Below are 14,304 nucleotides of genomic sequence, written 5' to 3'. Positions count from 1 at the left end.
CAGCTTAACAGTCCTGCTCCCCCTGACCACCTTGGAACTGCTGGTCTCCCTCCCCCCACAGAGCTGCTGGTGCCGCTGCCCCCCACATAGCTGCTGGTACTGCAGTCCCCTCCAGCAAGCTGCTGCCCCTCATCCCCCTGGTAATCTGCTAGTGCTGGACAGAGCTGCTGAGAGCACAGAAAAGCAGAACCAGAATCAGAAAACGAGACGATTAGAAAGAAAATCACAAGCCAACAAAGGTAAGATAAATGATTTTATTTTTAGTTTAATTGAAATATGTCAATTTTGAGAATTTATATCTGCTATCTCTATATTGCACTGTACAAGGGGTGCTTTTTAATTGCGATTAACAGCACAATTAAAAATTTATCACAATTAATCGTGCGATTAAAAATTCTAATCGATGTATAGCCCTACTATTGTGATTTCTCTTTTTGTATGTTCTTCTTAAAGAAAAATTGAGAACCATGATCTGTTGCTGGAAAAAGCAGACAGCACATAGCTGTCCTGAGGGGGTTCCCTCTCTGATATAGTTGCCCACATACATTTTCTTTGCCTGTGCTTATTTCCCACACACACATTCTGTATCCCATTTTCCTAGTTCAATCCCTGCAAGGCCTAAACCCTATCGACATCAGTGAGCTTTAGCCATCCTGTTTCCACTTGCAAACCCTTTCCACTGGCTCTCCCCCAGGTTTGTTTTTTTTTTTTCCAATCCTCCTAAATGTACTCCATATATATTTTTTTAGCAATGCCACCTTTTTCTTCTGGCACCGCATGAGTCAGCAAAATGAAGCTGCTCAATGCCCAATCTCCCACACTGCTCTCACAGTCAGGAGAATAGTGAAGGAATTTAAGCAACAAGTGGCTCAAACGTACAGACAGCTGAAAGGTGCAGGTAAAAAACGGAATCATCAATATGAATGTAGTGCCATTAGCAAGACTATGGAGAGGGAGAAAACTCAGAGGACCACACAGGGCCGACAGGGACTGACACTGGCTCCCAATCTTGCAGTTAAGAACACTGCCCTATGGCTTATTTATTTTGCTCATCCATTCCAATTACTAAGCTCTACAACCTCTTTCTCTCCCTCAACGATCATTTGGGTGTGTCTCATGCTTTCTTGAAATAAGATACCATTCTTGTTTCCACAACCTCCACTGGGAGGCAATTCCATATGTCCACAATCCTTCCTGAAAAGAAATATTTCTTTCGATGACTCATGAGTCTATTTCTGTCACCCTCATCCTATTACCCCTCATTCCAGAGCTTCCTTTTTATTGAAAGAGGCCCGCCTCATGTGGATTTATACGTGGAGGTATTTAAATGTCCTTGTCAAATCTCCCTTACCCTGCTTTTCTTCCATATTGAGATCTTTAAGGACCCCTTTTACAAAGCTGCAGTAGTGATGCTGCCCTGGTAAATGCACTGAAGCCTATTCAGTTACTGTGGACTTCAGTGCATTTAATAATAATAATAACTTTTTTTTTTTTTCATCTTTATTCCTTTTTATTTCTTTCAACAAGTGTACAATATTATTACAAATAATTCACATCACTCACTTGACATTCTTAAGCAATATTATTACACATGTTTTAATTCCCTCCACCCACCTCCCATCCCCTCCCCTATCAACAAAATATTTTATCCAAACATATACATATTTAGACTCTCCCTCCCCCCCATTTTTACAAATTATCCCCTAAGGAAAAAGAATAACCCTTAATCATTACAATATTCAATTAATGGCCTCCACACCTCCTTAAACCTTTTAAAATATCCCCTCTGTACGGCAAGAAATCTTTTCATCTTATATAAATGACAAACTGAGTTCCACCAAAAACTACAATTCAATCTAGAACAGTCTTTCCAATTAGTCGTTATTTGTTGAATTCCCACTCCAGTAAGAATCATCAATAATTTGTTGTTTGCTGCAGATATCTGACTTTTGGCTCTCATAACTTTATTTTTTGTTTACCGCAATACCACAAACAGTTCAGAGCGGTTCACAATGCAAGAGACTGTACATATACAGCGAAGATACAGAGAATTAATTGTTAAGTATAATGGTAATCAGTTTCAATTACAGGAGAGTACCGAGAGGAGAAGGAGAAGACGGAGGAAAGGAAGTACATTGGATTGAGGGGGAAGGAAAGGGAAAGACCGGGGGAGGAGGAGAGGTGGTTAAAGCAGCATCACTGTTGCAGCTTTCTTAAAAGTGGCCTTAAGTCTGTCCTCCTTTGCTTTATGAGAAAACCACTAACCATATTAGTAGGCCACTCCTTTCTGTTTATACCCCGAGTTGCAAATTCTACTGAAGACTTAGTAAAATTTGTTTAATGTGAGTAATTAAAACAGACTGCATGTAGCAGTGAAGAGAGTTTGAATCACTTTGCTGAAAACGTACTGAAAGTCACATGATATCCAACTGAAATTTAGTAACAAGGTTCTACCCCTCTCTCTCCTTGCGAAGCACTTACCTAACCAGGGGTCAGACATGCTAGCAGAACAGGCACTTTAGATGTGTTTGTGTTTCTGAAGTACTGAAGTGTAAAGCATCCACTGGGATGCCAATGTCTATTGAACATGCACAGTGCCCACAGTCCTGGAGCTAGTTCTTACCTTGGGAGATGTCACAGACAGCAAACAGTCCAACTCGAATGTCTCCATTTACCGTCCATTTCTGTGTTTCACAATTCGGGTTACAGCTGTGGTTCATAAAACGAGAGTAATTTCCTTTTGGACCCGCGTCGATGATACGATCCTTAAAGGAAAAAATATAAGTTCCTGTGAGAAGCAACATAGGATGGACTGTGACATGTTATGGGAACCTAAATCCAAGATAACTAAACAAAATTACAATGCAATCATTCTATCCTCTCTGAACTTTGCAAAGACATGTAAACTTTGGAAATGCCCTTTAAAAAACCCACAGTAGGTATATAGGGAGTGGTTGGGATTTGTATACTTTTTTGGAAATAGAAATTGGGAAAAAGGGGAGGGATTTAACATATATGATATGATGTATTGATTGTTGTTACAAATGTCATGTAATTATTAATTATATTATGTTTGATTCATTTACTGTAAGAATGAAAAATTAATAAATAAAACTTTAAACCCCCCCCCCCACAGAAAGACCAAATATTGTGTAGGCAGATGATGTACAATATTTTTAATGAGCCAAGTAATTGCCAGTCCTTTTTTTTTTTTTTTTAAATAATCTTTATTCATTTTCAAACTTTCATCAAGTGTACAAATAACAAAATAAATAACTTTGAAAAACAACACTTGAAAATCTTCCTACAGTATCATAAAGTGTATATATAAACTCTCATCCCTCCCATCATCCCCATTATTACTAAAATAAACAATACAATATGAACCACTCCCCCTCCCTATAGTATATGGTGTATATTTCAATAGAAAAATGGCGTTTATGTAATGAAATACAGAACGATTACTATTTCATCTCTAGTACTGCACCCATTCTATAATATATAAGGATTCAACACATCTACAAAAATTATTTGAATACATAAAAAACATTCAAAACTATAAGATATCCTAACATTATATTTAAATCAATGTCAGACTTTGAATCAGGGCATTAATGTTACTATTAGAAAACATACTAAACTCCTATTCTAATTAGAGGATCCGTAAACTACATTTCATCCACATTTGCTCCTCTGCACCAATGCAAAAAGGTCTTTTTGCCAATCGTAACTATGATCGATTCCAAGATATGTATGAACAGCCACTAAATGACTGTGCTATTAATAATGAAAGTAGCATGCATTCTGAGACCAAATAGTGGAAGATCATAGACATACGATTTAATATTAATAGGGTTCTATTTAAGAAAGTAATGCTATATTTGTTTGCATATTAAACATTTGTTCATTCATCACTTTCAGGGACAGAAAACCTCTAAAAACAAACAGCTATAGAAAGGTAACACACACAATGAGGATCACAAAGGCCCACTTATGTTTTGTCTCAAACAACCGCTGTGTAATCTCTGAGACATTTAAGGCATGATACTGTTTACTACCACTTTTTACTAATGAAGCAAAACCTTACATCCGTTAATAAGTTAACAGATAATCCTCCCCCTTTTATGTGAAATACTGAAAAACGTAGCTCTTCGAATCGATCAATCCACACACCCTCTTACATATAAATAAATGATTCTTTATATTCGACAGATATAGTCTTTTATATTATATATCCTCACCCTTAAAATAAAAAACAAATAATAAGAAAAAAGAAAATAAGAAAACCGAAGTCCATATGTTAACACGCTGGAGTTGGAATTTCCGTGTCTCTAAGTTACAAAAGACACGCCTCTGTTATACAGTGGTACCTCGGTTTACGAGTGCACCAGTTTGCGAGTGTTTTGCAAGACGAGCAAAACATTTGCAAACTTGGTGCCTTGTAAACCGAGCTTGCCTCGCTGTACGAGCGCCCCCCCTGTGATCCGGCAACCCCCCCGCTCGCATTGCCCCCCCTCCACCGCGATCCTACTTCCCCCCCCCCCCGAACAGTCAATGACACTTCCTTTACCCGACTTGGCACCAGTGCTGGTGCCCGAAGATCCTCCCTCTTCTGGCGCGGCCTGGGCTGGGTGGTGCGTTGGAGATCCTCCCTCTTCTGGTCTGGGCTGGGCTGGACTGGCTTTGAGCATTTGCGCATGCTCAAAGCCTTCTGGTCTCGCTCTCTCCGAGACTGAGAGCGAGACCAGAAGGCTTTGAGCATGCGCAAATGCTGAAAGCCAGTCCAGCCTAGCCCAGACCAGAAGGAGGATCTCCAATGCACCGCCCAGCCCAGGCCGCGCCAAAAGAGGGAGGATCTTCGGGCACCGGCACTGGTGCCAAGTCGGGTAAAGGGTGTCATTGACTGCTCGGGAGGGAGGAAAGTAGGATCGCGGTGGAGGGGGGGCAACGCGAGCGGGGGGGGGTTGCTGGTTCGCAGGGGGGGGAAGCTGGATCGCGGGGAGGGGTTTGGAACAGCGTCGGATTCCTCAAGGGGGGGAGAATGGAGCAGCGCCGGTAGCCTCGGGGGGGGGGGGGAGGAGGTGGAACCAATCAAAGCAGTTTCCCTTACTTCCTATGGGGAAACTTGCTTTGATATACGAGCAATTTGGTTTACGAACATGCTTCTAGAACGAATTATGCTCGTAAACCAAGGTTCCACTATACTTCAAAATTATCCAATCAGCTTTCCTTCCTGTATGTGTTCATTGATTGAACTCTAAGATATCTTGATACCTTCCAAAAAGTATCAAATTCAATCAACTGTAAGACTGCCGACCATGTTATCCCACAAGGTCTTAAGACAAAGTCACTATACGTGCTATTTGTTCCAAGCAAGCCAAATCTTGCAAAGAAGAAAGAACAAAGCGTGCAATCCATATTCCTTTGAAAGTTCCATCACTGCTGACAAGGTTAGACGCAGTGCATTCTCGAGTACTATTCTCGTGACATGTATAATCCGTTACATTTCAAAGAAAGTAAAGATTCCAAAAACACCAACAGTTTTCTTTTCTTATAATCCAATTTATAATTCCTGAAGTAGCGAATTCAGATAACTGTATATATCATACATCATGTATACAGAAAAATATAAGAAAACAAGAAATATAAGAAAATGTAAAAAATAAAAAATAAAAAAACTCCCTTAAGGAATTTCATTAGGAAGACATTGGCTGCTCAAAAGGATGTCAATGGCCCCCCATATTTTAATAAAGTTCTTATAATTGCCATTTTGTACAGCTAATGAACGTTCCATTTTATACATGTGACACAATGAATTCCACCAAAAATTACAATTAAGTCTACTATAATCCTTCCAATTATTAGTGATATGTTGAATTGCGACTCCGGTCATTATCAATAAAAGTTTATTATTAAAAGAAGATATCTGACTCTTTTTCCTCATAGCTGTTCCAAATAGAACTGTATCATAAGATGGTGCTACATGATTTTCTAGTAAACAATTTACTTGATTTCAGATTGAGTTCCAAAAGGCTAAAATATAGGGACAATAAAACAGAAGATGATCTAAGGTCCCTACTTCAATGTTACAATGCCAGCATCTATTGGACTTTGAACTATTCAACTTTTGTAATCTAACTGGGGTCCAAAATGCTCTATGCAAAAGAAAAAAACATGTGAGGCACCTGAGCCAATCATGGCCTTTGGCCCCTCCCCATGCATCACATGATGCACCTGGAAGAGGCCTAAGGCTCACATTGCAGCAGGAGCAGACCAGAGGAGCAATAGGGTTTGACGGGGCACCCATCCTGCTCCCATTTTAAAGGTATGGGGACGGGGGGCTGACCCAGCCCAATGGCAGGAGGAGTGGGCATCCCTCCTGCCATATTCGAGTGGGTGGGCAGGTAGAGCATCGGGTGGCAGGATGGAGTGGGCATCCCTCCTGCCATTTTTTTGGGTTTGGAGATGGAGGGAGGGGGAGCTTTGTCGTGAGGGGGAAGTTATTTTTTTTATTGGGTAGATATTTTGGGTGTGTAATACATGCAAAATATCTGTGCCATTAAACAAACAAACAAAAAAAATTCACCTCCCCCAGCAGAAACCCTGACAGCAATGACAGGAGGCTGCTTCTCCTGTCACTACTGTCAGGGCTCTACACTGACTCAGTTTGCATGCAAATGATATGCACCTCCGTGACAATAAATCAATCACTATTTGATAGTGAATTAATCGCTGTTTGAAAATCAGCCAATAGCGATTGAGTCGCTATCTTTAGTGAATTTGGGCCCAAGTGAGAGATCTGGCTTCAATTACTAGGCTGGGCATCCATTCCTCAAGCCAGCTAGAGCCAAGAATGCTGAAGAAATAGTGTTCAAAGCTTGAAGCACTGGGTATAGCATGCTGGGTTACAGAGGGCATTGTGGACTGAAGTTATTGCCAAGTACTGCTGCTGCAAAGGCTGGGGTTAAAAACAGAAAAATCTCTGGGAAGGTGGTTATACGTATGTGTCCTACCCTCTGTAAAGGCCAGTTCCAACCGGATGGGAAACCCATAGGAGGTGGAGGAAATTAATAAGAGCTATCCTCTACTGAACTGTTATTTAAAAATAAAAAAGAAGCCCAAGGGAAAACCCACTGAATTTAGGCAGCTGTAAACTAGTCTGCTCTAGATTTCATTGTTAGATGCTTGAGTTCTTTGGACCCTTCAGCTTCTGCACAACAACTCATTTAAAATGAGCTACATTAGTATTGGCTACGCAGTGATATTTTCTAAGGTAACTAATAAAATTTATTTCGTTTTACAGGTACATGTCTAATTAAGATCAAATTTTCCAATTGTACCTTCATGTTACTGCTTTTGCTTGTGTACAGTAACAGTAAGTAGACTCTGGAAGATTCATATAACCTCACCCTCTGTAAATTACTATGTGTAAGTCAATATGTTAATGTTTGCATTTTGTAAAAAGTTAATTTATCCATAAAACTTATTTTAAAATAAATAAAAAGCTTGACCTTTTTTTGACCAGCTTCCAAGTAAAAGATCTGAGTCATGGGCTTGAGACACTCACTTCTTGGTTTTCTACTTCACAACGAGTCAGTGCAATATGAGGACATGTAAGTTTCAAGTCTGACAAAATCAGAGGGTTTGACATACAAAAGCGTTTTAACCCTACTGAGCCACCCTCTGCCAATTTAGTGGCACTTAAAGAAAAACTATGTCTTACCTGATAATTTTCTTTCCTTTAGTCACAGCAGATGAATTCAGAAATGAGGGGTTAAGACCATCCATTAGCAGGTGAGCAGTTTTGCTGTCATATAGGATGGTAAGCCAGTATTCCTTGTAACAAAGCAGCAGGAGAAACATGAAGATCAAGTTGGCCAAGAACTTCCTCCTCCTCCATGCCAAACAGGTAGTTGGAGCCATGCTCTACATCCAAAGATGGAGCTGAGACAAACAGGTAGCTAGAGATGCACTCTAGATTTATAGATGGAGCAATGCCAAACAGGCAGGAGGAGTTATGCCAAACATACAGAGAGAGAACTTTGCTGAACAGACAAACAGAGCTGTGTCCCACCCCTAGAGAAGGATTCATGCTGAACAGCCAGGAATAGCTATTCCCTACATCCAGAAGTGAATCCATATGGAACAGCCAGGTGAAGCTACGCTCTACATCTAGAGACAGAGCCATGTGGGTACTGCTAGGAAGAGCTGTGCTCTACATTAGAGAATGACACGGTGACAAAATTCATCACCGTTCCTGTCCCCGCGGATAACCGCGGTAAACCATCTTCATGTCATTCTTTAAGGAGAGAGAGAAGAATCAGAGTATGAATGGCCACAACCACTGACCCTCAAGCTTTGCTTTGAAGAATGCTGGTGTAGAAGGACTGAGGCTGAAATAGAGACAAAAAAATGACATAGGATTATTTCCCGCGGTTATCTGTGGGGATGGGAACGGTGATGAATTTTGTCACCGTGTCATTCTCTACTCTACATTCAGAGAAGGAGCCATGCCGAATGGACAGGTGGCGCCATGCTCTACATCCAAATATGGGTTGATGCCATACTGCTGGGTGAAGCCACACTCCACAGCTAGATGGGGTCAAGTTGGACTGCCAGCTGGAGTCATACACCACTTATAGATGTGTAACCCTGCAGCGCATCCGGGAAGAAGTTGACTCTAAAGCCAAAGATGGGAGGCTTACAACAAGGTTAGTCAGAGCCACACTCCATGTACAGAGATGGGAACATTCTGTACAGCAAGGCAGTCATGCTCCACATGCAGTGATGAAGTTGAGTTGTACTGCCAGAAAAAGATGAACCTTACATCCAAGGGCAGAACAGTGCTGTACAGCATGCTCACTCCACAGCTAGCAATGGAGCCAGTGTGCTCACTCTACCTTCAGCGATGAAGCCATATTCAAAGGCCAGAGATGTCAGTGTGCACACTCCTCTTCCAGAGATGGAGCCATGCTCAAGGACTAGAGATGACAAAACGCTCACTATACATCCAGAGATGAAACCATGCTGTAAGGCTAAAAATGGCAGTGCACTCACCCTTCATCCAGAGATAGTGTCATGCTCTAAGGATAGAAATAGCAATACACTTGCTCCACCTCCAGAGATAGAGGTATACCTGGAATTCCCTGCCACAGCAACTCCGCGATGAATCACGACTCGATAAATTTAAAACAGATTTAAAAACGTTTTTATTTCACGATGCCTTCTCATTCACTTAGAGCTATCTTCCCTAATTACTAAAAATAATCGCTTTCTTTAAAGCGCCCCCTTCCATTATGTTTTATCCTTACCCTACTATCTCCAATTTCTTCTCAAATATGTAACTTCACCCTCCCTTCCCTTTTATCCTCACCATCTAGTTCGTCTTGTGATGTTATATGTATATACACAATGCCTCTTTTTTTTTTTAGTTTTGTATAATTTCTCTTTCTTTTAAACATATTGTTAACCAGCCAGATATTAACTTGATGGTTGGTATATCAAAATTAATAAAACTTGAAACTTGAACTTGATGTGGAGAGTTTTCTCAAGAGAACTCCACCTGCCTTGCATATGGCAACCATCTAGGTGAGCTCCCCAACCAAGCATGGATGCATCTATTGTTAATATGTTCTGATGTTGTGATGTATGGAATAGAAGACCTCTGGACAGATTGGTCGGCACCATCCACCACTGAAGAGATTGATAAAAGTCTAAGGCTACTTGCACTGTTTGAGAACATTTGCCTGTGGATTGAGACTATTGGGTGGAGAGTGTCCACTGAGGAGTCCCGAGATGTAGATGGGCAAATGGAGTCACATGAACTGTGGACGCCATGTGACCCAGAAGACACATCATCTGTCATGCAGTTATATGTTGGAGATTGGAAACTCTTTGGGAGATCTGTAATAAAAGTCATGAGCCTCTGTTAAGGTAGAAATGCATGAGCCTGAGTCGTGTCCAGAAGTGCCCCATTAACTGTAGAGTGGGTTATAAATGTGAATACTCATAATTGACTGCAAAGCTGAGAATTTCTAGAAGACTCACAGTCGAACTCAAGGCCATTTGAGCTGTTTATGGTGTTGGGGCCTTGATAAGGGAACACATAAAAGACAGAAGAATGGAAAGCGACAGCAGCCACTACTAAGAATTTTGTGAACATTCTTGGTGCTGAGGCTAGTCCAAATGGAAGCATCTTGTATTGGAAGTGACATATTCCTATTCAAAAAATGAGGGCTGGGAGGATGGGAATGTGTGTGTAGGCTCTTTGAAATCTTGAGAACAAAGCCAGTCATTCTTTTTCAGTAGGGGGTAATAGGATTCTCAGAGAGCATTTGAAATTTATCCTTCACCAGATATTTGTTGAGAGCATGGAGATCTAGAATTGGACGTTGTCCTTCAGTCTTTTTTGGTACGAGGATGTATTTAGAATAGAATCCTCGGCCCTCTTCCTGTAAAGGAACAGGTTCTATGGCATTGAGCTAAAGAAGGGCAGAAACTCCTGCTGAAGGAGAGTCTTATGCTGGGAGCTGAAAATTGACTCTAGGATGACTTGTAGAAGTAAGTTAAACATCCTCCTATAAGGACAGTATGGGGAAGAAGCTGACACACACTGGCTAAGTTCTCCAGTATGGAATCAAAATGACTGTTGGGATTTTTGTTGAGTCTGTGGATTCTGAGGCTGTGATTTTTTTTTTTTAGTGTTTTACTCTCAGGGACATCTTTGTGATGGCACTATAGAGAATGTAGATGGCTAAGTATACCTCCTCTTGCTATAATAAGAGGGGCATCAAGGCGGTTAGAACCTCTTAGATGGTTGAGGTTTGGAGGATTTTGAGGAAGATAAGGTGACCATGGAGTCCTCATGCCTCTTAATCTTCTGGGTGACTTCCTCTACTTTGTCACCATACAAATCCTCTCCCAGACAACTTTTCAGGTGGAGACCTTCTGTGAGGAGGCAGTGGAGATGGGTCTGATGGGATCCCATAAGATTCCACAGCAGAGAGGTCTGAGTAATCTGAGGAAGAATGTTGTGAAATATTTGAGTTCTATTCCTCGATGTCATGCCTTGGTGATGGTGACTGTTGGAAAGGGTGTCGAAGAGAATGTTGAGATAGGTTTCAAGATCATGGAGAACGTCGACTGTATTGAGAAGAACATCAGAATTGTTCATGAGATATATCTAGAAAACGGCCTAATGAGTGTCTCAAATGGGAGGAAGAACTGTGTCCTTGGAAGCTGCAGGCCTTCTCAATTCTGAGCGTCAATGGAGTGGAGTCCGAGACCGATCCTTTGATGTTCAACAAGGATGCAGCTCAGACTAGACTGATAAGGGATGTGTAGAAACCAGTACCTGCGAATTCAGCATCTCAACAATTTCTTTTGTACCAGCTCTCTGATCTGGTCTTGTTAAGATGGTGCCAGTATCACTTCTATAATCAGTACAGATGGCACAGACTGCATCGAGTGTAGAGTCATTGGTGACCTTGATGCTGAGGCACACCTCTGCGGAGACACCAATTATAGAGATAGTGATCTAGTTTTGCTGAATCTACGTTTTGAATGCGTTGATGTTGTAGACGCTTAAGATAACTCAGATGCATGCCTGGAGGGAGAAGTATGTTTGTGCTTCTTAACATTTTTACAGACATGGGGGAAGCCACTGCTTGCCTTGGATTGGTAGCATGGAATGTTGCTACTCTTTGGGTTTTTGCCAGGTACTAGTGACTTGGACTGGCCACTGTGAGAACGGGCTACTGGACTATTCTTATGTTGGAGGCATCAATGTTTTTGGTGCCGATGTTGATTTCAGCAGTGGTCGTTGAACATCAGCAGATTTGGTCAATGTTCCTGGCATCCCAAAAATTTTTTAATATTGGACTTGTCTGGCTTTGAATAACTTCTTTTGTAATTTAGAACAAATGGTGCAAGAAATATCATAGTGTTCGGGTCCTAAGCACTGTACACACCAGCTATGGTGTGTACAGTCTTGTGCGATGTGTGGCTTATTACTAAAAATCATGTATTTCATATAGAGGAGGGGGTGTTAAAAAATGATGGGTCCTGGGTATCACATATGCTAGGTACGCCACTGTACCCCATAATCTGGCATGTCACTCTCTCCTCTCCCTTCACTTTCTTTCCTCTGTTTCCTTCTAAATTTATTTTCTGCATCTGTCTAGATTAAATTCCTTCTTCAGTTTTCAATTTCCCTCTTTTCAGTGTCTACTTACAGCTTGCCACCTCTTTCCCTCACCCCCTCCAGTATTTCACTAATTCTTATCCTCTTCCCCCATCCAGCATGTGCCATTTTAAATTTATCCCCTTTCCATCATGTGCCTTATTTCTCTACCCCTTCCATCTAGCATCTTCTTCTCTGTCCTCTCTATTTCCATCCAGCGTCCGTTGCCTATCTACTTCCATTCAGCGTCTGCTCCCCTCTCTTACTCCAATCCCCATTTCCGTTCAGCATCTGCTCCCCCTCCCCACCAACATCCAATGTCTGCTCCCTTCGCTCTTTCTCCATCCACCCCACTTCCATCAGCATCTGCCCCCTCTCTCCCTCCAACCCAATTCCATCCAGTATCCTTCCCACTTTTGTCTCTTTCCCTCTCCCTGCACCCCAATTCCATCAACATCTGCTCCCTCTCTCTTCCTCCACCAACCTTCCATACCAGTATCCTGCTCCCTTCTCTCATTCTCCACCCCAAGGCCATCCAGTATCCTCTCTCCTCACTTCCCCACCATTGCTGTATGTTTCTCAAAACAGCAGCTGCATCTGTAAACTTAAATGCTGCCATTGTGGGACCTACCTGTGGCTGCCGGCTCTGCTCCGGAACAAAGAAGTGATATCGGAGGGGGTGGACCGGCAGCCACAGGGAGATGCAGGAACAACCCGTGATGACTAAATTTAAAGTTTACTGCTGCTACTACGAGAAAGCAGCAGCGGCAGAGTAGAGCGGGAGGTCCCGGATCTGGTGTGCCGGCTGTGCATCCCCTTAGAGTGTGCACCCAGGGCAGATCGCCCCTCCCAACCCTCCTTGGTATGCCACTGCAGACATGGCCCACCATTGAATATCCAGGCCTAATTCAGCCCACAGTAGGCTGAGTATTAGGCCCAGAATTACCTCTCTCCCATTAATAAAATGAACCAAAAATATTTTATTACAACAGTGGCTATTTTGAAATCTGTATTTATAGAACCAGTCCCAATATCTAGGGTTAGGCCTTCAAACAGAAAGAGAAGAAGTGTAAAGTGATGTACCTTGGTCACTGTTAACATGTAGAAATTGGTGATGTTGTTCTCGTGTGCACGTTTAATTCGCAACCTGCATTCTTCCTCATCGATTAATTCCCCTACATATTCATTTACAAATTCACCCTGAAAAAGAAAAACAAACAAACCCAAAGACTGTTCAGAATTTTCCAGCTGTGTCCAGTCTTCAAATCCTGGAAATTTCACTGAACGCTGAAGCTAGAGAGGGGAACAGAAATTATGCCCAAAGTGGGGCTCATTTTCAAAGCACCTAACATATTTCTATGGTACTCTGTGTGTCTACATGCCTCCATATACACTTTTCCCTCCAAATTCGTGTGTTTACGACTCACTATTCATGAGTTTCTAAACCTTGACCAACCCCCACCTTCCAGATCTCTCCACACCTTACTTTGCGATGAAGTGGGTCAGGAGCGATCTTTCTACGTTCCTGCCCCAAGCAGAGCTGTGAACAAAAATGGCTGCCATGAGTTCCCGTGGTCTCACAAGACCACAGTAGGAATTCACAGAAGCCATTTTTATTCACGGCTCTGCACGGGGCAGGAACATAGGAAGATCGCTCCTGCTCAGCTCCACTGCTAGACACCAGGTAAGGTGTGGAGAGGTCCAGGAGACGGAAGTGAGGTGGGTCAGAGTTGGCCCTAAAATATTAGCAATTTTTCTATATTTGCGGGCCAGCTCTGCCCCTAACCCCCATGAATTTGGAGGGGGAAGTGTATCTTCATAGGAATTCAAGGGCCAATTTGAACCTGAACATTTGCCCCTGGATTCTATATAGGTCACCCAAATTTGGGCATGAAAATTAATTAGATAAGCTATTAACAATTATTGGAGTTAATAGGCACTAATTTGGACTTAAGCATGCATCTGCTTTTGCACTATTTTATAATGCTGTGTACCTAAAGTGGACATGGGCAAGTTGGGGCATTCTAAAACTTTAGGTGCAGTTTTACAGAATTTGCGAGGATTTATACCAGGTTTCAGCATGTATAAGACTTCATACCCAAAGACGGGTGCAGGAATCAGCC

The 14,304-nt window shown here is 42.0% G+C and overlaps 1 protein-coding gene across 6 annotated transcripts in view; it reads right to left on the bottom strand.

The window, feature by feature from the left end:
• Window positions 1-14,304, bottom strand: part of NSD3 (nuclear receptor binding SET domain protein 3) — a 247,944-nt gene that overhangs the window by 12,922 nt on the left and 220,718 nt on the right. For all 6 annotated transcript variants that reach the window (XM_033948594.1, XM_033948593.1, XM_033948592.1 and 3 more), the window contains 2 exons: window positions 13,265-13,381; window positions 2,624-2,765 (listed from right to left, as the gene is read on the bottom strand). In XM_033948594.1, the coding sequence (XP_033804485.1) occupies window positions 2,624-2,765; window positions 13,265-13,381 (259 nt within the window). The remainder of the gene's footprint in view (window positions 1-2,623; window positions 2,766-13,264; window positions 13,382-14,304) is intronic.

The sequence above is a fragment of the Geotrypetes seraphini genome, chromosome 6 (genome assembly GCF_902459505.1).
Source record: "Geotrypetes seraphini chromosome 6, aGeoSer1.1, whole genome shotgun sequence".
NCBI lineage: Eukaryota > Metazoa > Chordata > Amphibia > Gymnophiona > Dermophiidae > Geotrypetes > Geotrypetes seraphini.
The sequence above is the reverse complement of the archived record's forward strand: the minus strand, read 5'-3'. Positions and strand labels throughout refer to the sequence as shown.